Here is a 22,534-nt window from a genome sequence, read left to right as displayed (position 1 = left end):
TGTAAAGCAGATAATACTGCACTCACAGGAAGAAAATAGTATATAGGGATGAGAGATCTGGAGATCTCATATCGGGCAGAAAACGTACCAATCGATGTCATAGACAAGCGGATCGGGAATATGCCCATGTGGTGGTACAGAAAGACAGATCTCGAGATATCTCAGCCTCGACCCGGCCAACTATCTGTAGTCATCTGCAATCCATATCAAATATGAAATGCGTCGTCGAAAAAGGAGTAGGTGGAGAAAACAATACAAAGTCGATGAATTGAAGGATAGGGGAACTTGAATGTTCAAACCCGACTTGACAATGTCAGAAGATCAAGGTAGAGTTGTTTATGCATAGTCGAGAAGCGTACGGGTGCAGACTGGTATTTTAGGTTTGAGTTCGCGAGTTTCGCAGAAGTTGGATGGGAAGCCTCATGCTGAGAACGATAAAAGACGATAATACCCCTTCAAGCAACTTCCTTGAATGGAAGAAAGACAAAAACGGAGGGCGATCAAGAAAAGACCCTAAAATGGATAGAATGCGGAGTCACATCCGTGTGACGCCGGCGCCGCTAACCGGAGCCGAGATAACATAAACATATTTTGTGTGGCGTTTCCCTCCCCAAGGAAATGAATAATCTTCCTTCATCACTATAGAAACATGGAGTCTTTCTTATTTACCTTGCTTCTCCGTCAATATCAACTTGGGGGGGTTTCTAGTATCTACCATTTATCGCATTCCGCGACGCTTCAAGTTGTCACAACCCATACCATTACTATGTGGTTTCGGTCCTTCATCCGCAAAGACGAGAATCAAGCAATTTACCGACGGTAATATGTGGTTTTGGCTTTCTGTGGAATCACAAGTTACGATTTGATCGATAACTAGATACGCCACTTCAATGGCTTTCAATCTTATTCTCAAGTACTGGCAATAGGCTGGCGACACTTTGAACTTTTGTAATTCATGATTGTGATGGCTACTATCGGCACCCAACAACTAGCGCTTGTAGTTGTAAATCTGCATTAATTAAAAATTACATTTCTCTCGTCAGCTAAAGTTTAAACCATCCGTTATGCACACACAACATACCCAGTTTCCAGTACCCAAATTGACAATGGCTTCCGATTGAGCCCTTCAGGGGTAGACCTGGTGCTTGTCAATGGTGTAAAATATCTTAGAATATAATAGACATTTACTATATCGTTGAGATACTCATAGTCTTGTTTACAGGTTGAGATTCGAGTCATGAAAATATTGATTGAGCATGCCCACGAGTATGCAATATGTTGCTTTCGTGGTTCACGGATACGGATCTGCAAACATATCATGCCAGATACCTTGAACGACTCAACTCAATTTTTTTATATTTCTCGAAAGGCATGTTGGTCATCTTGCTTGGCAATTTAATGGAGAAAATCCCTGTGTTGCTCAGCCGAATGTTCTACTCGATCGACTCTCGCCGAAACTACGTTCGTGATCTTCGGAATTTATCAACCTCGAAACAGTGTACTCTTTTCCGAGGACCGTCTTGCACTAAACACGTCCGTCCAAAGCGTCATCACGGAGAAACAGAGTGGAACAACTGTCGATATATCATTATAAAGACGATAGAAAAGCCACGCGGATACCCTCTCCACAAGAAAGGCGTGTCGGATGAGGCTTTGATCGCAAAAGAGGGTGTGTTAGCAAGAGAATATCAAGTCAAAATGAATCATGCGTCAGAATCCGTGGTCTGATCATCACTGTCACTTTCTCTCTCTCCTTGAAGTGCCTCTTTCGCTGCTTGCTCAAAATCTGGAAGGCCCCATCCAATGGCAACTTTTCTGACTTTAACCTCCATTAAGGCTTTCCCCAAGAGGTCTAAAGTTTCGTCGCTGTTGGTAATGTGAAGCGTCGGTAGCGGTTTACAAAATTCCAATGTTTGAGTTACATACCTCGCATCGGCTTGGATCCATACACAGAAATCGTCTAGCCAGATTTTGCTATATATGTAATATACCTCATGATGGTCCAGTATGTCTTTCATCTCCAAAAGACATCTAATGACCATTCTTTTTCCTTTGGCTAAAAAACTAGCCACATCTTGCCGACATCTTTCGGCCAATGCAAAAGAGCGATACAAGGGGAAAGCCAGGGAGCGCCGGTAAGACGGTACGAGTACTTCCTCCAATTCATCGGCCGGGAAAACATGAGGGCCTCCCTTGTAGCGGAAAGAATGCGGCGGGTCCAAGGCCGTAAATGCAGGTGTCAAGCTGCAAATTGTCCATGCGCTTTCTGGGGTAGGGTCAAGCTGCGAAGTCCTTGAATCATAAGCATAAGAGAAGAGCAATGTGACAAGGGTCAAGTACAAGTCGTGAGTCTGATTTTCCGTCGCAAGATCTGTATACCATGAATAGATTAGTTTCAAAAAAGTAAGTGGAATATTTTAGGCGACAATTCACATTCTTTCCGAGGCAAGCGCAACATCGCCAAGTTTTCTTTTTCCGTGTACACAATTGGATCATGGGAGGTGATATAGGGATGTGGCCAGTGGATCAATTCTTGAATGTATTCATCGTCGACGAAGTCTGCCCTATTGCAAAAATCTGTGATTGAATACGTGGTATGTCATTGGAATGAGGTACTTACATGTAGTGCTCTTCATCCCACTTATCGTCCTCATGCTTCACTCTCTTAACACGGCGTTCGGCTTTGGTACATATTTCAGCGTCATCACCAAGTTCATTGACCTCATTTTCGGTGTGGCTCGCATACTTCAGATAGCCTGAATGTATACTTAAGAATCCATAGCGAACTTGCGCGGATGTGTTCAAAGGTGGCAACGGGGATGGGATCTCTTGGGGTAATTGCCAATCATTCTCGGAGGCTGGAAAGTTCACGAGCGCAGGGTCAGAGTTTTATCATGTACATATTGGTGGAACCAACCTTTTATGAATTCATCATTTTCGATCGAAAGGGACTCGGTTTTGGACGTCAGTTCGTCTTCTGAAAGGCTTTCAGACGAGATTACTTCAATCGAAGGTGGTTCCGAGACAGTCTTTCTCGGGGCCAGCAATTTTGCGAGGAGATCAAGGTCGTCGAAATGCTCTCCTTTATTTTCTTTCGTCAAGGTGACGGTAAGGTTTCCAGTACTTGGGTCGTACTGAGCCGATGAACTATCATCTTCCAGCACAGGCTTAGAAAAATTGAGTCGCAGAAAATATGGATTAACATGAATAGTGACTAGAGTCTCGTCGACGTTTATTTCGACATCTGCTGCCTACTTCGTTCGACAATAAGCCGGAAACTCGATGGCGATACATGAATATAACGTACACGGATAGATGGGCAGTATAACGAAACAATAACCGCTTCGTCCGTTTGGCCGCAACTAAAACGAGGAGTAATCATAACAGATGTAAGAGAATTATTGGTGCAAGGAGTGAAAAATTAATGAGACGAGGAGAATTATAATAGTTTTGAAGATAGATATCTTAGAATATGTGGTCGCGGTCTAGGAGGGTGAATTTTCAGTTATGTTGCAAGTTGGAGAGACATGGTCGCGCTTCGCTAAATTCCCGCGTCCGATATGTTGCAAAAATAGCAACCCGCGGCCGATAATCTAGTCCACCCTTTCTGTACCCTTCCATTTTCTCAGCTTGCTATATAATCGTTCTATTGTACAATTTCTAACTTCATACTAACCCAACTCTCGAATTTACATCTATGGATCCATTGGTATGTGCACTTCTATAAGGTATCTCCTCACTGTTACTAATGTTTCTTTCGGTAGACATTACCCGCGCTACCTACTCTTGCTACTGTCGAGAACTTAATCTTCAACGAAAAACGAGGCAACTGTGTCCCGGTTTACGTGGAACTTCCAGCCGACTTGATTACACCATGTATGGCCTACTTGCGCATCGCGAAGGATTCTAAGTACAGTTTTCTTTTGGAATCGGTTATTGGAGGAGAGAATGTCGCCAGATACAGTTTCATCGGAGCTGGTACGTTCACAACATTTGAATCGAATCACGGACCTTACAAAGGCATTATACTTACATCTCAACTTTCTTCTGGCAGATCCTCTGAAGGTCATCAAAACTGGCCCTGGAGAGGAAATTACGGGCGATCCTATGACTGCGCTCCAGAGGGAGCTAGCACTTCATCAATATGTTAAAATCCCTGAAGTACCAACCTTTACTGGTGGCGCCATCGGATATGTGTCGTACGACTGCATCCAACATTTCGAACCAAAGACAAAAACCGAGCTCAAAGATGTTCTTGGGATTCCAGAGGCTGTCTTCATGCTTGTCGATACTCTTCTCATTTACGATCACATCTTCCAGACCTTGAAGGTTGTGTCACACGTCTTCATTCCGAAATCATTTGGAACAGGAAATCTTGCCTTTACATACCAAACTGCTGTGTCGAAGGCGCGCAGGTTGGCCAAACTTCTTTTGTCAACCGCTACTCCTGAGCCTCCACAACCTCCCATAACCTTGGGGAATGAGGGGGTGTCCAACGTCGGAAAAGATGGCTACGAAGGATTTGTTACGTCTTTGAAGAAACATATCGTCGCTGGAGACATCATTCAGGCTGTACCCTCTCAAAGACTCAGCAGACCAACTTCACTGCATCCTTTTAACGCCTACCGTCATCTTCGTCAAATCAACCCCTCGCCGTACATGTTTTACCTGGATTGCGGAGATCTTCAAATTGTTGGTGCAAGTCCTGAAACACTCTGTAAAGTAGAGAAGAATGTCGTCTACAACCATGCCATTGCTGGTACCATCAAACGAGGGAAAACTCCTGAAGGTTAGTATTTTTTTTGCAATGATAATTATTTTCGAAGACGTTAATCATGATGTAAAGAGGATGAGAAGCTTGGTGCCGTCCTTCTCGCGTCTGAAAAAGATAGAGCTGAACACATTATGCTCGTCGATTTGGCAAGAAACGATGTCAATCGTGTATGCCAACCGAAGACGGTGAAGGTTGATCATCTAATGAAAGTCGAGAAATTCAGTCATGTCATCCATCTGACGTCTCAAGTTTCCGGAACTTTAAGAGACGGCCTAACAAGGTTCGGTCTTCATCGACGCGTTTTGGCAGATTGCTCACTGATTCTGTAGGTTTGATGCTTTCCGATCGATATTCCCTGCCGGAACTGTTTCTGGTGCCCCCAAGATCAAGGCCATTGAAATCATATCATCTCTTGAGCAGGAACGACGAGGAGTATACGCTGGTGCTGTCGGTCGGTTTGATTTTGCCGAAGACGAGATGGATACTTGTATAGCCATCCGAACCATGACTTTCAAGGACGGCATTGCGTATCTTCAAGCGGGTGGAGGCATCGTGTTTGATAGCGTCGAAGAGGACGAATATATCGAAACAATTAACAAACTGGGGGGCAATGTTCGAGCTCTCGAAGAGGCCGAGGGTGAGTTGGTTGTAAATTCTTCTTTTATAGTCAGCCTAATAAAAGTTATTTTGCAGAATATTGGTATAAGGTACAGCAAAACCAGGGCACGAAGAAGGCAAACCCTCGGAATGTATAGATTAATGATAATGGCTGGTTAATGTATCAAAACATGTATTAATTACTATCTCATTCGTTGGACATAGAAGAGGAAATTCTTTGCCGCTGCTTCTTACCCTGCTGTTTGAGCGTCGCCACATTGTCCCGTTCAAACAAAGCTACACCCTCTCTGCCTGCAATGCTCAGAACTCCACCAATAAGTTCAGCTGTCCTCGTATTTTCGTCATTGGCCGGTATGGGGTACATGACTAGCCGAGGGTCCACGTTCGTATCAATGATTCCGATAGTGGGTATATTTTCGGCGGCAAATTCATTGATGGCGATGGTATTTTGGAGAGGGTTGAGGATGATGGCGAGGTCGGGAAGCATCCTTTCCTTATCTACAACGTGGTCACCAAAGAATTGACGTCTGTTTGAAAGAGTGCCCGGAAGCCAACGCTCTCCAACGTAAAATCCTTGTCGCCCTAGTCTTTCAGCAGCTTTAGTCACAATTGGGCGAAGGTCGGGACGCGTGCCAATGAAGACAACCAAACCACCAGCGCGTGCAATGGCTCGCACAAGACTGGCGGCTTGTCGAAGCATCGGAAGAGTGTGATCTAGGTCAATGATAGTGATGCCTGCACGCGTTCCGTATGCATAGGGCACGAAATTGGGGTTCATTCGCGAAGCAGCATGTCCGAAATGGGCACCAGCGGCCAAAAGCGCGGATACTGTAGCATCTCTTGGAGGTTTGACGAGACCATCACGGTATTTAAAAGTGTTTGTCGAGGTTGTAGTTGAGCCATACGGCTCAAAGAAGCTAACTAAGGTCAAATGTGATAAGTATTATCCACACCAGGGAAAAACATGAAGCACAAACACTGTAGCTTTCGCTCCTCTCGAGTTTTTCTGAAGTTAGCCCAATCCTCAGGGGTCTCTAGCAGCGCCTCCCGATGAGTCGACTGATGTCTAGCGATGATATTCGCGCCCAGGGAGCATTTTCGAGAGGAACAGCGGGCAGCAGCGAGCCATGGGCGGAGTGCTGGCTGGGACATGGTTAAGTCGGAAGAGGATGGCTGTGGCTGTGCTACATTCTAGATCATTTGCTTACCTCATCCATCGATTTTTTTTCCGTCCCTCGTTCACTCTCATCTTGACCACCACCCACGACCTCTTCCCCCCTTCTTTCTATACAAAAAAAATGGCCGAAGATTTGTTTGACGGTGCCATTGGCATTGATCTCGGTACCACCTACTCGTACGTTACTCAATCACCGCCCACATTTCCCTGTGTTTATTTTTTCTCGCAGTTGTGTTGGTGTCTGGCAAAACGACCGTGTCGAAATCATCGCCAATGACCGTTCGTATATTCTTTTTTTACCTCAATATCTTCCCCAACATTTTTCTCTATCCAGAGGGTAACCGAACGACACCTTCTTACGTCGCCTTCTCTGCTGAGGAGCGTCTCATTGGTGATGCTGCCAAAAATCAGGCCGCCATGAACCCCCGCAACACCGTCTTCGACGCTAAGCGCCTGATTGGTCGCCGATTCGAGTGGGTCGATCCCGTAATTCTTTTTTGTTTTTTTTTTTTACTGAAGCTTTCTTTCTTTTTTAGCGATCCTGATGTCAAGAAGGTGGGTATTTGTTTGGAGCGCGCATGTCGGAACCTATGTTTATTATGCTTGTACTGTCCAGGATATGTCGCACTGGCCTTTTGAGGTCGTCGAAAAGGAGGGCTCCCCCCTCATCAAGGTTAACTACCTCAATGAGGACAAGACCTTCAGCCCTCAAGAAATTTCCTCCATGGTCCTCATGAAAATGAAGGAAATTTCAGAGGCCAAGCTCGGAAAGACCGTCAAGAAGGCCGTCGTCACGTGAGTGGTATATTTGTGAAAAATTCCTCTTTTCCGTGCTTAACATCTACTTCTCTTATTAAGTGTCCCTGCCTACTTCAACGATTCCCAGCGTCTCGCAACCAAGGACGCTGGTGCCATCGCTGGTCTCGATGTTCTCCGTATCATTAATGAGCCCACCGCTGCAGCCATTGCCTACGGTCTTGACCGTCAATCCAAGACCGAGAAGAACGTTCTCATCTTCGATCTTGGAGGAGGAACTTTCGATGTCTCTCTCTTGAACATCAGCGGCGGTATCTTTGCTGTCAAGGCCACCGCTGGAGACACCCATTTGGGTGGTGAGGATTTTGACAACACACTCTTGGAGCACTTCAAGAATGAGTTCAAGAGGAAGACCAAGCTCGACATCACTGAGGATGCTCGTGCTCTTCGTCGTCTCCGCAGTGCTTGCGAGCGTGCCAAGAGGACCTTGTCCAGCGTCACTCAGACTACTATCGAAGTTGACTCTCTCTTCCAGGTTTGTGCCTTGACTTGGTTTTTTATTTTCTAATCTTAACATATTTGTCTTTGTAGGGCGAGGACTTCTCCGCCAACATCACTCGTGCCCGCTTTGAGGAAATCAACGCTGCCATGTTCAAGTCCACTCTCGACCCCGTCGAGAAGGTTTTGAAGGATGCTAAGATGCCTCGCGAGAAGGTCGATGACATCGTTCTCGTTGGTGGATCCACCCGTATCCCCAAAATTCAAGCCCTTGTGTCCGAGTACTTCGGTGGACGACAACTGAACAAGTCCATCAACCCCGATGAGGCTGTTGCCTATGGTGCCGCTGTCCAGGCCGCTGTCCTCACTGGCCAGACCTCCGATCAGACCAAGGATCTTGTCCTCCTCGACGTTGCTCCTCTCTCCCTCGGTGTTGCCATGCAAGGTGACGTCTTCGGTGTTGTTGTTCCCCGCAACACCCCCATTCCCACCAACAAGTCCCGTACCTTCACCACCGTCGAGGACAACCAGACTACTGTCACTTTCCCTGTGTAAGTTTCACACATTTCGATTGATCACTTAAACTAATATCACTTTAGTTATGAGGGCGAGCGCACACAGTGCCGCGACAACCGTCTCCTTGGAGAGTTCGAGCTCACTGGTATTCCTCCCATGCCCCGTGGCCAAGCCGAGCTCGTCACCACCTTCGAGGTTGACGCCAATGGTCTCCTTAAAGTCTCTGCTATGGACCGTGCTTCCGGCCGCAAGGCCTCCATCAGTAAGTTTTTATCTTATATACATGTGCTGATCATATGTTAAATACATTTCAGGCATCACCAACTCCGTTGGTCGTCTCTCCAATGCTGAGATTGACCAGATGATCAAGGATGCTGAACAATTCAAAGCTGCTGACAAGGAGTTCTCTGCTCGTCACGAAGCCAAGTCTGACCTTGAGGCCTACGTCCACCAGGTCGAGAGCACCATCACTTCTCCTGAAATTGGCATGAAGCTCAAGCGTGGAGCTAAGGCCCAGGTCGAGGCCGAGCTTGCCCGCGCTCTCGAGAAGCTCGAGATTGAGGATTCGACTGCTGACGAACTGAGAAAAGCTCAGCTCGGCATCAAGCGTGCTCTCCAAAAAGCTACGGCTGGTATCCGGTAAATCAGTTGGTTTGGTCAGGGGAGTGTAGATCTTGTTGTGTCGCTTTTTTTACTTCAGTCGTTTGCTTTCTTCAATTCAATTTTTGCATATCAAAAAGACGTTTCGGTCGTGTATGATCTACCAGTACCAGATTGACAGAGGCGCTGTGTAATACCATGATGAAATGATGAATGAAAAAAGCGCTTTGCCTTGTCTTCTAATGAGTTCATAGTGTATGACCAATTAGCGCAAACTAGATTATGCTAAGGACTTTGAGATGGGACTATGAAAGAACGGCTTTGTTGACACGCAATCCAACTTCCATTACCCATAGTTCCTCATCTGCACCATCGCAAAGTGCCTTATCGGCCTCTGCAAAGACAAGGGCGCATTTGGACTTTTTGCGCCCGTTAAGAGTAGGGTGGAAGGTGACTAAATCATGTACCTACGAGGATACAGTTAAACAGGCATCTTATAAACAACAGTTCCAATACTTACTTGAGAAATGATCTGGGTAGCAGAGTAGCCCTCTCTCATTAGAAATTTGACGTATTTCTTTATGGGCTCAAATCCACCTCGACCATCAACACGTGGTGGGGAATCGTCTACAACCATGTCGTTTTGCACCTCGATACCAAGGATTCTCGCGAAATCCTCGATGACAGCTGTTGGAACAACTCCAGCTATTTCCTGAATATCGACCGGTTTGATCTTGGTCGCTGGGGTTGACGAAGAGGATAACCGTGACGCGGACTGCAGATAGGTAATTGCGCGTCGGAGGTCACCAGCAGATGTTGAGATGAGTTCGTCGATTACAGCTTTGTCGACATCTATTTCCTCTGCTTGTGCGATATGTGAAAGACGAAGGGCAGCCGAATCGGAATCAAGTGGTGTAAACCGAAATTTCGAACAGCGGGAAGCCAACGGTTCTATAATTCTATGATCTTGTGTGTTAGACTCGAACGAAACAACTTGCAAAGAATAAATAAATCGTCACACACCGGGTCACGTAATTACATACCAAGCAGAATCGTGTGATGCGAGCGTAGGTTTCCATTATTCGTCGAAGAGCACCTTGTGCATCTTGTGTCATAGAGTCGGCTTCGTCAAGGATGATGATTTTGTAAGGCGGACATGGATATACTTTGCCGTCCGAGGCAACTGTCTCTGCTCTGGGTGTTTGACGAGCGAAGTTTTTTATTTTGTCGCGTACAATGTTAATACCTCGCTCATCGGATGCGTTTAGTTCCAGAACACGATTTCTGAAGTTGTCAGGGCCGAAGAGCTGACGTGCAAGAGCGAGAATGGTTGAGGTCTTGCCCGTACCCGGAGGGCCATAGAATAACATATGGGGCAGCTAAAAAAACATACATTAGCATAGCTTTTGTACAGTAATGATGTACACACATTAGTAGAAGTGAGTGTTTTGCGAAGAACCGCAACAGTGTGTTCTTGAGCAGATATGTCGTCAATTGTTTTTGGTCGACTGTTAGAAGTTGAGCTGTGAGTTTCCGGATCAAAAGACAGGTAACCATACTATTTTTCTACCCATGGTTGTAGAGCAGGTTCTACCCGTTGCTTTGACGTTAATTTTGAGGAAGACGTTGCCTTTGCTGCGAAAAAGCTGGACGCCATAGTGGTACGCGGTTGAGTAGAGTGGTGTCACGAACGCGTGACAAAGACGTAGTCACGACGCGTTTGGTGATTCCCACGAATACTTTTTGACACATCTGGCCGTCCCGCGTCGTGTTGAGCCTAATCCACATCCTCCTTCTCGTCACCGTGCACTCTGTCGCGATGTCGGGCCCCGAAACGCCCAAAGGTAATGTTATCACAATGAATTGCGCGTCACAGAACTCTAATATGCGTGTCATCTAGCTAACAAACAACCTTCGCCTTCGACTGAGAGTGAGTGAGCGCGCCTACCAATGGTCGTACCGATGTTCTGAACGCGTCATACCCCTGCAGAGAAACAGGACAAACAACCAATTGCTGAATTAAAGAATGGAAAGGTAATTTTCAGACAGAAACCTGTCTCTTTCGAGAAGCAATCGGAGACCCTACAAGGTATGTCCATTCCGGCCGGTGTATGGCCGCGATGTTTATTCTATTCGTTTCAGATATAGTCAAATTTCGATCCATGCTGGAGGATAAAATTAATGCCAAAGAATCCTTTTCTGTTTTCCCGGAGGAATTCAAACCTCTAATCGCGAAATTAGCACATGAAAGGTCCGTGCTCCTAACGATGTGGCACCAATCCAATCCCATCTCACATGACCCTTAGTGACAAAACCCTGAATGCACTTGCAAAATATGTACATCAAGAGCTCTTACCAGCTGCACACGACGCTGTCGCGCCCGCCACATCTGCTGTTCTTCCTGTTCATCTCATTGAATGTGCCATTCAAGAGATAATGACTCGTAATAACTACGGGATTGACGTACCTTTGGGAGTCAAACCACCTGCCGCCATTTGTGTATGGAGATGGGAGGTGAAGCCTGACCACATTAGCTGGTTGCCTAAGAACAGCATAGGGAAAGCCGAGTTGCGACAGGCAGAGCGCATCCAAGTATGTCGTTGCATTGTGGATATGCAAACAATTTTGACAGCTATATAGGCTAAAGAAGAACTCAAAGCTATTTTTGAAACTTACTCACAGAAAGAACGCGACGCAATCATCGACCCCAAGGGTGCAGGCAAAGTTCAGGCAAAAGATTCCAGCATCTCGACGGTAGATGGTAAATTGGATGTCACCAAAATCACACCACAATCTTCCAAAAAGCAGGGCAAGAAAAGGGAGGAGGAGCCTGAAAGCGAAACGGTACGTTTTCCTCTTAACAGTTCTTCAGATCGTTTACCATGTCTCGGCATGAAGCCCACCACTAAGCAACCCAGACCTAAGAAAGAAAAGGTCCAGGACCCCGAAAAGATTGCAAAGGTCAGATCTACAATCTACATAGTTCATTATCAAGCTAAACGACGGTATAGGAAAAAGAGAAACTGGAGAAGAAAGCAGCTAAAGCTGAGAAGGAGAAGAAAGAAAAGGATGCGCACTCTAAGTCTCAGTCTATTATGGCGAAGTTTTTTGTCAAACCGAAGTCACCATCGCGAGTAACAAAATCTCAATATGAAAGTGCTGTTGCTGGCCCTTCGAGGATACAGTCCGATTTCGAGAAGGTTTTCAAACCTTTTGTACTGCAGAAGGACAAGGTCATGGCGCCGGCTAATTGGTTCTTGGATGAGAAGAGACGTAAAAGGAAAGCGGCCCTTCCTACTGGACAAGAAGTGATTGTTATAGACAGCGATGAAGACATGAAAGATGAGGAACAAGGCTCGTCTTCCACAGAGACCAACCTGGAAGGGGCGTCAAATCAAGGTGGGAATCTTAGTCGGCTTAATGTTACGATGACCTGAAGAATTTTCGTCAGAGCATCTAAATAGTATACTGGCCTCCCTACCGCCTGGTGCTACGCCTACGCGCGTGCTGCATCGGCGGTTTGATGCCTTAAAGGCTGGGTTTCGGGTATACAATCCTGTGACTGTGCGGGATCTCATGGCGGAATTGTCTGAGGCTGAAGTCAGTGGCAACGACGATCTGGTCAGGTCGTTACTGGCAAAACTTAATGACCGCGAACTACTACCTGCAAAAGCATTTTGTTTCCACACTGACGCTCGTCCCGGTTACTTTGGAACCTGGACCCGTAGTTCACGTATCATTGGACCACGGACACCGTTTGCCAAAGATACTTTGGTTTTCGATTACGCGTACGACAGCGGAGAGGAGTGGGAAGAGGAACCAGTCGGAGAAGATGTGGTTGACGACGGAGACGAAGAAGATGTAGACGGAGATGAACAGGATTCTGACCTGGATAGTTGGCTTGTAGACGATGATGAAGATCCAAACTTGGCCCTACTTCATGATTCCTCTCCTCCACCCATACTTGATTTCCCTACGTCCGCACCATCGAAAAGAAAGGCTGATGAGGGAGAGAGAAAAATCGGTAAAAGGCGGAAAGTGGTTGTGCCTCTTGTCCCTTTTGCGAAGGGACCTGTTTTGGAGACAGTTATCGGTCAATGCGATTATGAACCGTTCAGACCGTATGCCATTCAACTTTTTAATGGTCAGTTACTTTACCTTCATCTGTGCATATACTTCTCAACATGGACACTAGATACGCCTCTATCTATCGATCCATTTACCTTCGTGTCCACATGCATTGAAGACTATCGCTCGCGAAATGCAATCAATAATGCTGTCCCCACTGAATCAGCATTTGCTATTCCAGCTCTTCCTCCCAGATTGACGTCAATAACAAATACCTCGATAGGGAACTCAGGTACAGATTTGTCGACAAATACACCCACTATCGCCCCTCTGGTCGCCAAAAAGGTGCAACCTACAACGAAGTTTACTTTTCCGGAAGTATATATGCCATTACTTATGGCAAAATTCACCCAAATACAAGCTTCAAGTATCACAGCTCTTGTGGAATCCATTTATTTGGACCTCAAAGAGCACAAAGTGAAGAAGACTGCTATTGAAGCGAAAGTTCGGGAAGTGGGAGAAAAGTGCAAAGAGAAGAAAGTTTGGATAATCAAACCTGCATTGCTGGTGAATCATTCTCTGCAAATTTGGCACTTGACTGGATGCTCATTCACATCGAACCAGCAGCAGCAAACAGAATCTTAAACAATAATGTGTACACGTAGAGACCGTCAGATCTATACCTTTTGTGACATATGTTTCCTCGCCAAATATTCATTCTACACAACACTTTCTGCTCTCTCCACGGTTTAATTTATCCCGAACTTTGCGTTGGTAGTACATCCATTTTCTTATGTTACAGTTGTCTACAGGAATACAAATAAAGATAGTTTCAAAAGGAAATGATGGGTAGCATTGTATGGGGAAGGGTCCGAGGATTATCACGAGTTTACGAGCTTCCATAGGAGTTCTGTACATTCTAGGTCGCTTTTCTCAGTGTTAAAGTCAACTGAATGGACATCGCCCGATCGCGCGGCTGTGATTGAAGCAAAATTGGTATTGGGACAGTGATATTGGCTCAAACAGGACACGCACTGACGAGCATTTTTTTGATATTTCCGTTCTTATCCAGTATTGGCTCAAATCCAATTGCTTTGTAAATCGCCAGTCTCAGGCTAGAAGAATATCGTGATTGAATGAGTAACACTATATCGCATGTCAAGTTCGAAAACACCTACGTGCTGCCATCTAATTCTTTCTCGTGTTCCGCTGCAGGATCATACACTTCGAGTTTTCTTGCATCCTCTTTCAGAGCGGACAGTTCTGCTTCTTTGCTACCCAGTGCAGTCTCTGCATCACTGATGGCTTTGGCGAGAGATATCTTGGTACCATCAAGCTCATTCAAAGTAGTAGCATGAGCTTGTTCGGAAGGAACAGACCCGGGTCTTGTAGATGATATACGTGCTGCCTCCAAAACCTTTGATAGGGCTATTCAAAGGTGATGCGTGTGAGCAAGAAACGAGTTGGACCAAGTGGTTTGACCTTTTAGATTTGTAAGGGCCTCCTCGAATTCCTTCTTGCGTCGTGCCTCAGATGCACTGATTTGCTCCTCTGCAGCAACAATAGTAAGGTAATCTTCATCAGGATCTATGATAGGCAACATGTCCCGGATGAGTTTCCTGGAAAAGAAATTAGAATTAGATTGTTTAGGCAAACTTTTGACCTTGGGTTGGACGTTCTTACGTTGCATCCTGAACGTCGATCATCGTTTCCTATTGAGATACCAGGCGCTTATGTATGAAAAATGTGAAGCGGATGTACTTGAAAGGCAGTAGGAACTTCGAACCGTGTTGAACGAGTTGAAGTTGACTCACCTTCGCGATCAAACTTCGCGCGTCGCAACAAGAGCACGTGATGTGACCAACACGCGTCCACAAGCCTCAGAGGTATCCGCACAATTCTGCACTATGGTATCTACCAATCATCCTGGAGCAGTGGCTTGTGCTACATATTCAATGGTTCAGACTCGGCATAAAGGCAGGGAAAGGCATCTTTTTCAGGCCAAAGAAGAAATGGATTTGGTATAATCATTATGAGCAGAGCAATGTAAGCATATACTATTTTGTTCCAGAGAAATATTTGAAGGATATCTGATCAGGTATAATTAGCAAAGAAAATTCAGCCAGCGTGCTCCACAATTGTGGTGACAAGCTTGCCGTCCTTAATAACTGTTTTGAACATCTCAGGAACAGGTTGCTCTTCAAAGATACCCTCCTCCTCTCCAGCAACAGGCAAACTAACATTGATCGCGCTGCATTTGGCGGTTGTGATTTCGGCGTTGAGACTGTGCTTTGACAGGTAAATCTGACCAGAGTCGGTTGAGTCAAGTTGGATCATTGGCGCAGTTCCGGTGATTTGCAGTTGGAAGGATGGTGAGTCCGTAATGGAGATAGAAGCCACAACCGAATCGACGAGAACGGAGGTCTTCGAGCCCTTGACTGGGGTATGATAGTGTATTAGTATGAAACAGATAAGGCAAAGGTTGTGAACGTACGAATATTGACCGCATTGACTTTCCCCTTGATGATAACGATTGTGTTTTTGCAACCGTACACGTTGACAGATTGGCTGATTTCCGTTTGGTCGATCGTCAAAGTCTCGTTTTCATAATATTCCTTGAGAACAGAGGTCAACTAAGCTGCGGAAAGAATAGATCACCATATTTACCACTAGCCACTTGTTTCCTTCCAACGCAAGTTTGCTGGGTTTCTTCCCCGCAAGAGCCTGTGGCTTGGATGGTTTGAGAGGTTTCTTACTAACTGGAATAAAAGTCGGTAAAGCGATTAGGGATTATATTGAAAAAGCATGATAAAATGCCGACCTGCTGAACTCGATGTTGATGCTGGGACAACACTACTAGCTCTTAGCGCCGGATTTTTGTGCGTCATTTCGCTCTTGTCGACCTTGCGGAGGCCTTTGGTAACCTCTTCTCCGCGGTTGAGTTCGGCGAATACTGCTGCGGCACCAGTTGCAGGTGCGGTCGCGGGTGCAGGTGCAGGTACCGGGGCAGGAGGAGGAGGAGGTGGTGGTGGTGGTGGTGGAGCACCACCTGCTTCGGCTGAACCCTGAGCTTTGTATTCTTGAACAGGGATACCCTTGATTAGTAGAGGTGAAATGGTATTAGGAAATCGTCATTAACTTGGCTATAACTACACACCTTCGAATTCCACACCAAGCCAGCAGCATGATACTCTTTGATGTATGCCTGCATGGCATCGAAGATCGCAACATACAGGTTAACCCATTCAACGTGTTTAGGATTCCTGGTACCATGGGTTACTCTTGCATGACAATCACGGAAAGAGACAATCTACTTACTTATCTTTGTATTCTTGTTTCACCCTATTTCCGTAGTATACGACTGTGTCCTTGATATCGACGACAAATTGTGCAGGTTTGGGCTAGACGAAAACCATGGTCATTTAGCGCCACAGAACGTAATAATTGCAAATGCTCACATTGATAACCCATCCAATGATTGGTGCACCCTCTGCTAGGATAGTTAAGTGCGAGAACCAGTCCCTGTCACGCCTGTTGGCTTCCTTGGCACGAGATATAGCTTCAATGGATTTGAGGAATGGACCGAGGATATTCTCCAATGTTTTCTGTTCCGGCTTTGTGCAGGATGACACCAGTTCCAAGAAATCACCTAGAATCTCATACTGCTTTTGAACTAGAGCACTCTTCAAAACGTCAACATCATTGTCAGCTTGACGACGGATTCGCTCTGATAGAATTGACGCACAATCTCAACGACATTAGGACCAGCAAAGTTTTTGGTGAAGTCTAGGAAGGGCTTGACCTTGGCATCGACGACCTTTTCATGGAATGAAAGTACACTCTTTGGTGTCTCTTGAACCGCAGGAGCCGCGACAGCTGGTGCTGGGGGTGGAGGTGGTGGAGGTGCTGAGGGGACATGGGGAGTAGATGTCTCCTGAGCGGGTGACTTGGATTGTTGTACGGGTTCTATTCTATTCGAACCAGTCGATGGATCAATAGCGAGCGCGATATCTTCGAATCGGGAAGCCGCAGCTTCAAGGCTTCAGCGACACGTCAGGCTTCAGCTATAGGTTCTAAAATCCTAGTGACGATCGGAAGAAACTTACCGCTTAATTATGGTAGCGAGCGAATGCAATCCGCTCGAATTCACGTTCGCCATCGTTGTCGATCTTGGAGGAGTTTATTACAGATCCCGAAGAGTAATGTGGATATAAGCACATTATAGGAGTGTTGTAACTTAAGACTTAAGTCAGTCGGAATATGCCGTAGCACAGAATGGTTAGAAATAGTTCACTAGCAACCATTGATTACGGTAAACATTAAACTCCAGTATCATTGAAGCCTCATAGTCTATCAATCCGCATCATCTTTACTATTCTGCGCATTCTTTTGCAGCGCTTTTTTCTTAGCCTTTTTTCTCCTTTGCCGCTCGCGTTCGCGTTGTTTGGCAGCCTTCATCGCTTCTTTCGACAGACCCGGGTTCGCTAATTGGTCAAGCTAAACCAGCAATGCATTGCGTTAACTTGTTTGTCCGTGAAGGGAATATAGAGACAAACACGCCTTCTCAAGGAGCCATTTTCGAGCCAATTTTCTATTCTGCGAAAGAGAACGAGTATCCTGACAAGACACACGGATACCTGTTGGCTTATGAAGCAATTGGACGTTATTTTCAGTTTTATTGATTGATTGTCCGCCCTATCACGAATATGGCTTTGAGTCCAACTAAGATACCAGACATGAACATACCGGTCCACTACCTGGAGGAAATTTGAACGTCTGCAAGATACTATAAGGAATATATAAGCGTACCTCTGACAAATTGCTCTTCCAAGTCTTCTTCTAGAAGTTCTGGGATAACACGCTCTTTGTGGGCTTTCTTGAGGGCAGAGAAATAACGGGGAGGGGAATTAGAAGAAGAGGGTAAGTCAGTATCAGTTGGAACAGCATCTAACAAATGCCTGATCAATGGTCGTTCCAGTTGTAAGCTAAGATAAGGCTCATCCGCACTTGTGTGGCTGGCCCTTTTCTTTCCGACGGGCGCTGCGACTGGACTCAATGGGTGGAGGGTTCTTGATGGAATCATTGTCTCCAAGCTCAGTATCCTTAGTCATACGTATGCCTGATATCTGAGGTCAGGATAGATATGTTTGAAGTTAATTCCCACTTACGATAAAGCGAGCCTCCATCATGCTCACCCGGCTCCTTTATGTGGACGCCTTGAACGACGTTCTTCCGCAAAACCTGAGCAACATCTTTTATAAATTGATTATGCTTCTGGTATGCTTCCGGGTCTGTGGCTGAGTTCTGACTGATATCATTCCGAATTTTTAAACGGAAAGCTGGACAAACATTAGCTCCAAGAAGGGGTATCAAGGTAAGGACCAACCTTGGAGCACTTGCTGATCTCCTGTGTAACATCTGTCAGTTCAGAACACAATATGGGATGACTGCCATGTACCAGAGAAGGTCACCGATGCGGCGCGAAGCACATCCCGATATGCAGAGCGGGTAGCGGCTTTGAGAGCAGGGGCGATGGACATGGGGAGGTGGAGAGGCAGAAACGGGGCGAAAACTGGAGAACGCTGATTGGCTGGGATGGGTGGAGGGATCCCGATGGTCATGTGACTGCCTCGCTTGTCTACGCGTTCTACCGCGTTTCTGAATCAACAATGATCGTAGAAATCTGCTAACAGCAGCATCTGTAAAGTGAGATGTATAAAACTTTCAGATATAAAACTTTATTATCTTGGCTATCGGAATGTGCAAAAATTTTGTTAAAATGTTTAGTACTGGCTGCATTAGAAGCTCGGAGATTTGTTTGTTGATTGAAATAGTTCAATACACGTGACCGACGCGATCGTGTTAGTATAAATAGACGGAGGACGAGAATTGTTATCAGACCCCCCTCTGCGCCCCAGGTTCAACTCAAACCACCGCTACTCTGCCTTAAGCGTTAATCTTCCCCAATCTCCCTACCTGTTTATCAACTCCACTTATTATTTTGCAATGTCCACCGCCTCAAAGAAAGCCTCAGGCACTGCTAAGCCCACCGTCAAGAAGTCTTCTGTCGCAAAGCCCGCTGCATCTCACCCAACATGGGTTGATATGATTAAGGTCGGTATTCATCCATCTTGTACCCTATATATCAGAGTTTCTTGATGTCCGCTCTTCTCTCTTGCTTTTATTTTTTTATCTTTACTACTGTATACCTGGCCTCTGGGCATAGGGTATGTGTATCGACACATAAATCTAGTATTTCAATCATTGTTTTTATATTATGCATCCTGCACCACTCCCACTGCTTTAATATAATTTGAGGATAATAAGCTAACGCTTCTGCTATCTGCTATAGGAGTGCATTGCTGCCAACACTGAGGATGCTCGTATCGGAGTCTCACGCCCACAAATCAAGAAGTATGTGCATGCTTTTCGTATTCAATCCAATTGCACTTGCCTGACCCGGCTCGTAGATATGTTGAGACCAAGTATAAGCTTGAAATTGGTGCTGCTCAGGTCAACCAGTTATCCAAGGCTATTACGTCTGGCGCCGAGAAGGGTGTCTTCTTCCTGCCCAAGGGTATGCATATGCCCACCCGGCTATAACATCATTCTGTATGCTAATGCTCGCCGTTACTTAGGTCTTTCTGGGCGAGTCAAACTTGCTCCCAAGTCCAAACCTGCTGCTGATTCGTCCGCCGCCAAAGAGGTATGTACTTCTTTCGCAATTCACTTCATTGCTAATCTACTTTGTATAGAACAAGCCCGCTACCAAGCCCAAAGCCGCTGCGTCTAAACCTAAGGCTGCTAAGGCCTCTGCGACTACTGCCAAACCCAAGGCTTCCAAACCCTCCACCACGAAGACGGCCGCTCCCAAGAAGGCTGCCCCCGCGAAACCGAAAGCCACCACAGCCGTGAAGAAGACCCCCGCCCCCAAGAAAGTTTTGGCTGGCAAACCCAAAGCTAAAACCGCATCCACAACAAAGAAGACAATGGCTGCCAGCAAGAAAGCACCAGCAAAGAAGGCTCGTGCATCTTTAACTCCTAAATTAGATTTCGCATATTTATTTTTATTCTTTTAGGCTGTTACTGGCAAAACTACCACCACCAAGGTTAAGACCGCCGCTAAGAAAGCGTCCGTAAAGAAAGCTACTCCCGCAAAGAAGGATGCCGCCAAACCTGCTGCCAAAGCGCCCAAGAAACAGACGACCAAGCGATCATAAATATTTTGACTCCGGATTCCTTTTTCCTCTTTTTCATCTAATGCATGATCTTTCATTCCGCCTATCCCATCCCGGTGATCTTCTCCCTTTGCCGCTGTCTACTCGATATTGTGTCCGTTATCGCCTTTGGTCTTTTTGTCTTACTAGTTCTTTTGTCTGTTGCTTTCCTTCCTGTTTCTCTTTATTTGTACTCTTAACTTATTGGAGCCAAGGTGTACGATGTACTTCATTTTTCTTCTGCTACCGTACTTTACTATTCTGCGTAGCATTTCCTGGTCAAATGATAGGGTGTTCGTATTATGTACCCCTACCGTACGAGATTGAATATCTAAAACACTAGAAAATTTAAAATTATGAAGGAGTTTAAGTGTTTGAGCTGCCAGTCATTTGACATCTCCCAATCTAGGGTTAGGGTCTACAGCATGCGCTCTAATATTAGCATTTCCAGCCTTTCTCCTCATTCACCACGTAGCCTACCAGTTCTCTGCAGCCAACCAGACAACATTATCCCACTGATGTCTGCAGCGCCATATGCAGCCCGACCACAGTCGTTCCAATACCCAGGACAACCAGCGAGGGTCTCGTCGCGGTCCACTTACCCAGCATTTCTCTCTGTGCAGGACTCAGTGCTCCTACAGCTTACTTGGGCGTGGAGGGGGATTTATGATTCTTTTCGCTGGGGAGCGGTTCTGACAGCTGTGGCTGGGTGCGTTTAATATTACATCTCCCCATTTCGATACACATTCGCTCACCGCCGAATGCTAAATCACTTTTATTTAAATCATTCCTATGGTGATCATGCGACCGACAACACGCATGGACATATGCTTTCAACTCGCCAAAATTGGCGCTGATATCAACTGTGGTGATCAACCTCTGCATGATTGTGGGACCAACTGCAGGGACTCAGAGATACGCGCGAATGTATACAAATCTCTGCTTCTGAACTCCCTGTCCTTGATCTCTATCTATGTATTCGACCTGTTACTGCAGCCCTTGGTACACGATCAGCAGAAGTGGTTCCATCGAAACATAGGCTGGTTCTACCAGCTGTTATGGCTCTTGCCTGTTGTAGGAATTTCGTTATATCTTAACGTAAGTTCATGCATTTTAAATGAATTTTCTCTAGATGAAGAGGAGAGTGATCTTCTTTTCTTGTTATACAGGGAACGTGGTGCACAATTATTGCCAAACGGACATATTTGCTGCAGCACGGCGGACGACCGGTAGCTACTCAGCCAACTTCGTACACGGGTATGCTCAAGGCTGTCGCAACATCTGCTTACAGGGTAGTCATGGTCTGCACATCCGTCATTGTGTCCTTCGCTCTGCAACGAATACCTCTCGTCGGTCCTGTAGCCGGGTTCATCTTTCTCTGCTGGGTTGATGCGTAAGCTTTTTCTTATCTGGTATGAATTTGTAGTGGTAACTGACGATGGGGATGGTTGTAGGTATTACTGCTTTGAGTAAGTCTGTCTTCGGGGTCCTAATGAGAAGTCATCAAAATAATCCACTTGTATTACTTCACAGATTTGTGTGGATATCCCGAGGACTTTCACTTTCGCAAAGAATTCGTCATTTGGAAGAACGTTGGGCATATTACTTTGCTTTTGGTTTGTTTCTTGAATCGTATTTCGTTTCTCTTGGTTTAACTTACCATCCGGTTCAAAATGATTGGTAGGTTTGCCTTCTGCTGCACTTTGTACTTGGGGTACAGGTTTGGCAAATGCAGCCATCTTCGCACTCGTGTTCCCCGTGGTAAGTTACCAAAAGGTTCTCGCTCATAATAATGGTTAACACGCGGCGCGATGCTGTCAGTATATCATTATGGCTATGCATGCTCGTCCGGTTCCTTCAGACCCTTATAACCCCATGCCTCCCGCAACATCATTCAAAGCGGACAATGATATCATCAGACACCCTTCACCATTCGTGCCTATACGGATACCTGTCTTTGCCCTCGTCATCTGGATAAATGACATTATAGTGAAGATCCTAAACGTCATTGGAGGACGCCCAATAGTAAGGCATAAAGGCGCAGCTAAGAGCCAAACGTATAGGGATCCCAATGAAATCGCCGAAGACGGGACTGTGCAGATGGAAATGAAATCGTTCACAAATTCGCCCTCGTTTTCATCATCGTCTTCAACTTCAACTACGAAGCCACCGAAAGGTATAAGACCAACGAGTGGACGTGTCAAGCTAGGGAGTCGCCCGAAACTTGATTAATACCTCTGTTTTATAGTAGAGCATTTGTTATCTTTTGCTATTATATGATTTTTACCATATTATATCCGATACTTACTA

At 45.8% G+C, this 22,534-nt stretch overlaps 12 protein-coding genes across 12 annotated transcripts; 6 read left to right on the top strand and 6 right to left on the bottom strand.

The window, feature by feature from the left end:
• Positions 1–1,703: 1,703 nt before the first annotated feature.
• JR316_0003526 (Protein shq1) lies at positions 1,704–3,382 on the bottom strand (the record flags this gene model as incomplete). Its single annotated transcript, XM_047889298.1, has 6 exons — positions 1,704–1,866; positions 1,927–2,371; positions 2,434–2,564; positions 2,621–2,858; positions 2,918–3,251; positions 3,308–3,382. The coding sequence occupies 6 exons, from the start codon at positions 3,380–3,382 to the stop codon at positions 1,704–1,706; spliced, it is 1,386 nt and encodes a 461-aa protein (XP_047751672.1).
• A 315-nt stretch (positions 3,383–3,697) lies between these two features.
• Positions 3,698–5,529, top strand: JR316_0003525 (putative anthranilate synthase component 1; the record flags this gene model as incomplete). Its single annotated transcript, XM_047889297.1, has 6 exons — positions 3,698–3,709; positions 3,765–3,978; positions 4,055–4,789; positions 4,847–5,054; positions 5,104–5,411; positions 5,468–5,529. 6 exons carry the CDS (start codon positions 3,698–3,700, stop codon positions 5,527–5,529), a joined length of 1,539 nt encoding a protein of 512 aa, XP_047751671.1.
• Positions 5,530–5,579: 50 nt separating this feature from the next.
• JR316_0003524 (37S ribosomal protein mrp4, mitochondrial) lies at positions 5,580–6,544 on the bottom strand (the record flags this gene model as incomplete). The annotated part of the gene is made up of 2 exons (XM_047889296.1): positions 5,580–6,313; positions 6,370–6,544. The coding sequence occupies 2 exons, from the start codon at positions 6,542–6,544 to the stop codon at positions 5,580–5,582; spliced, it is 909 nt and encodes a 302-aa protein (XP_047751670.1).
• Positions 6,545–6,690: 146 nt separating this feature from the next.
• JR316_0003523 (Heat shock protein sks2) lies at positions 6,691–8,982 on the top strand (the record flags this gene model as incomplete). The annotated part of the gene is made up of 9 exons (XM_047889295.1): positions 6,691–6,746; positions 6,799–6,848; positions 6,904–7,042; positions 7,106–7,124; positions 7,186–7,364; positions 7,428–7,860; positions 7,917–8,374; positions 8,423–8,601; positions 8,654–8,982. 9 exons carry the CDS (start codon positions 6,691–6,693, stop codon positions 8,980–8,982), a joined length of 1,842 nt encoding a protein of 613 aa, XP_047751669.1.
• A 262-nt stretch (positions 8,983–9,244) lies between these two features.
• Positions 9,245–10,596, bottom strand: JR316_0003522 (Replication factor C subunit 2; the record flags this gene model as incomplete). The annotated part of the gene is made up of 5 exons (XM_047889294.1): positions 9,245–9,406; positions 9,460–9,898; positions 9,963–10,318; positions 10,369–10,447; positions 10,499–10,596. 5 exons carry the CDS (start codon positions 10,594–10,596, stop codon positions 9,245–9,247), a joined length of 1,134 nt encoding a protein of 377 aa, XP_047751668.1.
• A 162-nt stretch (positions 10,597–10,758) lies between these two features.
• JR316_0003521 (Chromatin assembly factor 1 subunit A) lies at positions 10,759–13,652 on the top strand (the record flags this gene model as incomplete). The annotated part of the gene is made up of 10 exons (XM_047889293.1): positions 10,759–10,783; positions 10,840–10,869; positions 10,930–11,028; positions 11,082–11,190; positions 11,246–11,531; positions 11,580–11,783; positions 11,838–11,900; positions 11,951–12,338; positions 12,391–13,083; positions 13,135–13,652. The coding sequence occupies 10 exons, from the start codon at positions 10,759–10,761 to the stop codon at positions 13,650–13,652; spliced, it is 2,415 nt and encodes an 804-aa protein (XP_047751667.1).
• Positions 13,653–13,888: 236 nt separating this feature from the next.
• JR316_0003520 (putative kinetochore protein spc24) lies at positions 13,889–14,713 on the bottom strand (the record flags this gene model as incomplete). The annotated part of the gene is made up of 5 exons (XM_047889292.1): positions 13,889–13,983; positions 14,043–14,122; positions 14,186–14,435; positions 14,490–14,626; positions 14,691–14,713. The coding sequence occupies 5 exons, from the start codon at positions 14,711–14,713 to the stop codon at positions 13,889–13,891; spliced, it is 585 nt and encodes a 194-aa protein (XP_047751666.1).
• A 412-nt stretch (positions 14,714–15,125) lies between these two features.
• Positions 15,126–17,166, bottom strand: JR316_0003519 (Adenylyl cyclase-associated protein; the record flags this gene model as incomplete). Its single annotated transcript, XM_047889291.1, has 9 exons — positions 15,126–15,445; positions 15,502–15,622; positions 15,675–15,766; positions 15,829–16,102; positions 16,165–16,270; positions 16,326–16,408; positions 16,466–16,690; positions 16,753–17,047; positions 17,114–17,166. 9 exons carry the CDS (start codon positions 17,164–17,166, stop codon positions 15,126–15,128), a joined length of 1,569 nt encoding a protein of 522 aa, XP_047751665.1.
• A 194-nt stretch (positions 17,167–17,360) lies between these two features.
• Positions 17,361–18,547, bottom strand: JR316_0003518 (Mitochondrial zinc maintenance protein 1, mitochondrial; the record flags this gene model as incomplete). Its single annotated transcript, XM_047889290.1, has 7 exons — positions 17,361–17,504; positions 17,754–17,764; positions 17,817–17,965; positions 18,015–18,126; positions 18,176–18,346; positions 18,394–18,414; positions 18,466–18,547. The coding sequence occupies 7 exons, from the start codon at positions 18,545–18,547 to the stop codon at positions 17,361–17,363; spliced, it is 690 nt and encodes a 229-aa protein (XP_047751664.1).
• Positions 18,548–19,013: 466 nt separating this feature from the next.
• Positions 19,014–20,121, top strand: JR316_0003517 (Histone H1; the record flags this gene model as incomplete). The annotated part of the gene is made up of 6 exons (XM_047889289.1): positions 19,014–19,121; positions 19,360–19,421; positions 19,478–19,584; positions 19,646–19,713; positions 19,763–20,033; positions 20,087–20,121. The coding sequence occupies 6 exons, from the start codon at positions 19,014–19,016 to the stop codon at positions 20,119–20,121; spliced, it is 651 nt and encodes a 216-aa protein (XP_047751663.1).
• Positions 20,122–21,043: 922 nt separating this feature from the next.
• Positions 21,044–21,621, top strand: JR316_0003516 (uncharacterized protein; the record flags this gene model as incomplete). Its single annotated transcript, XM_047889288.1, has 2 exons — positions 21,044–21,322; positions 21,394–21,621. 2 exons carry the CDS (start codon positions 21,044–21,046, stop codon positions 21,619–21,621), a joined length of 507 nt encoding a protein of 168 aa, XP_047751662.1.
• Positions 21,622–22,099: 478 nt separating this feature from the next.
• Positions 22,100–22,456, top strand: JR316_0003515 (uncharacterized protein; the record flags this gene model as incomplete). Its single annotated transcript, XM_047889287.1, has 2 exons — positions 22,100–22,159; positions 22,220–22,456. The coding sequence occupies 2 exons, from the start codon at positions 22,100–22,102 to the stop codon at positions 22,454–22,456; spliced, it is 297 nt and encodes a 98-aa protein (XP_047751661.1).
• Positions 22,457–22,534: the final 78 nt, after the last annotated feature.

This window comes from Psilocybe cubensis, chromosome 3 (genome assembly GCF_017499595.1).
Source record: "Psilocybe cubensis strain MGC-MH-2018 chromosome 3, whole genome shotgun sequence".
Lineage (NCBI taxonomy): Eukaryota > Fungi > Basidiomycota > Agaricomycetes > Agaricales > Agrocybaceae > Psilocybe > Psilocybe cubensis.
The sequence above is the reverse complement of the archived record's forward strand: the minus strand, read 5'-3'. Positions and strand labels throughout refer to the sequence as shown.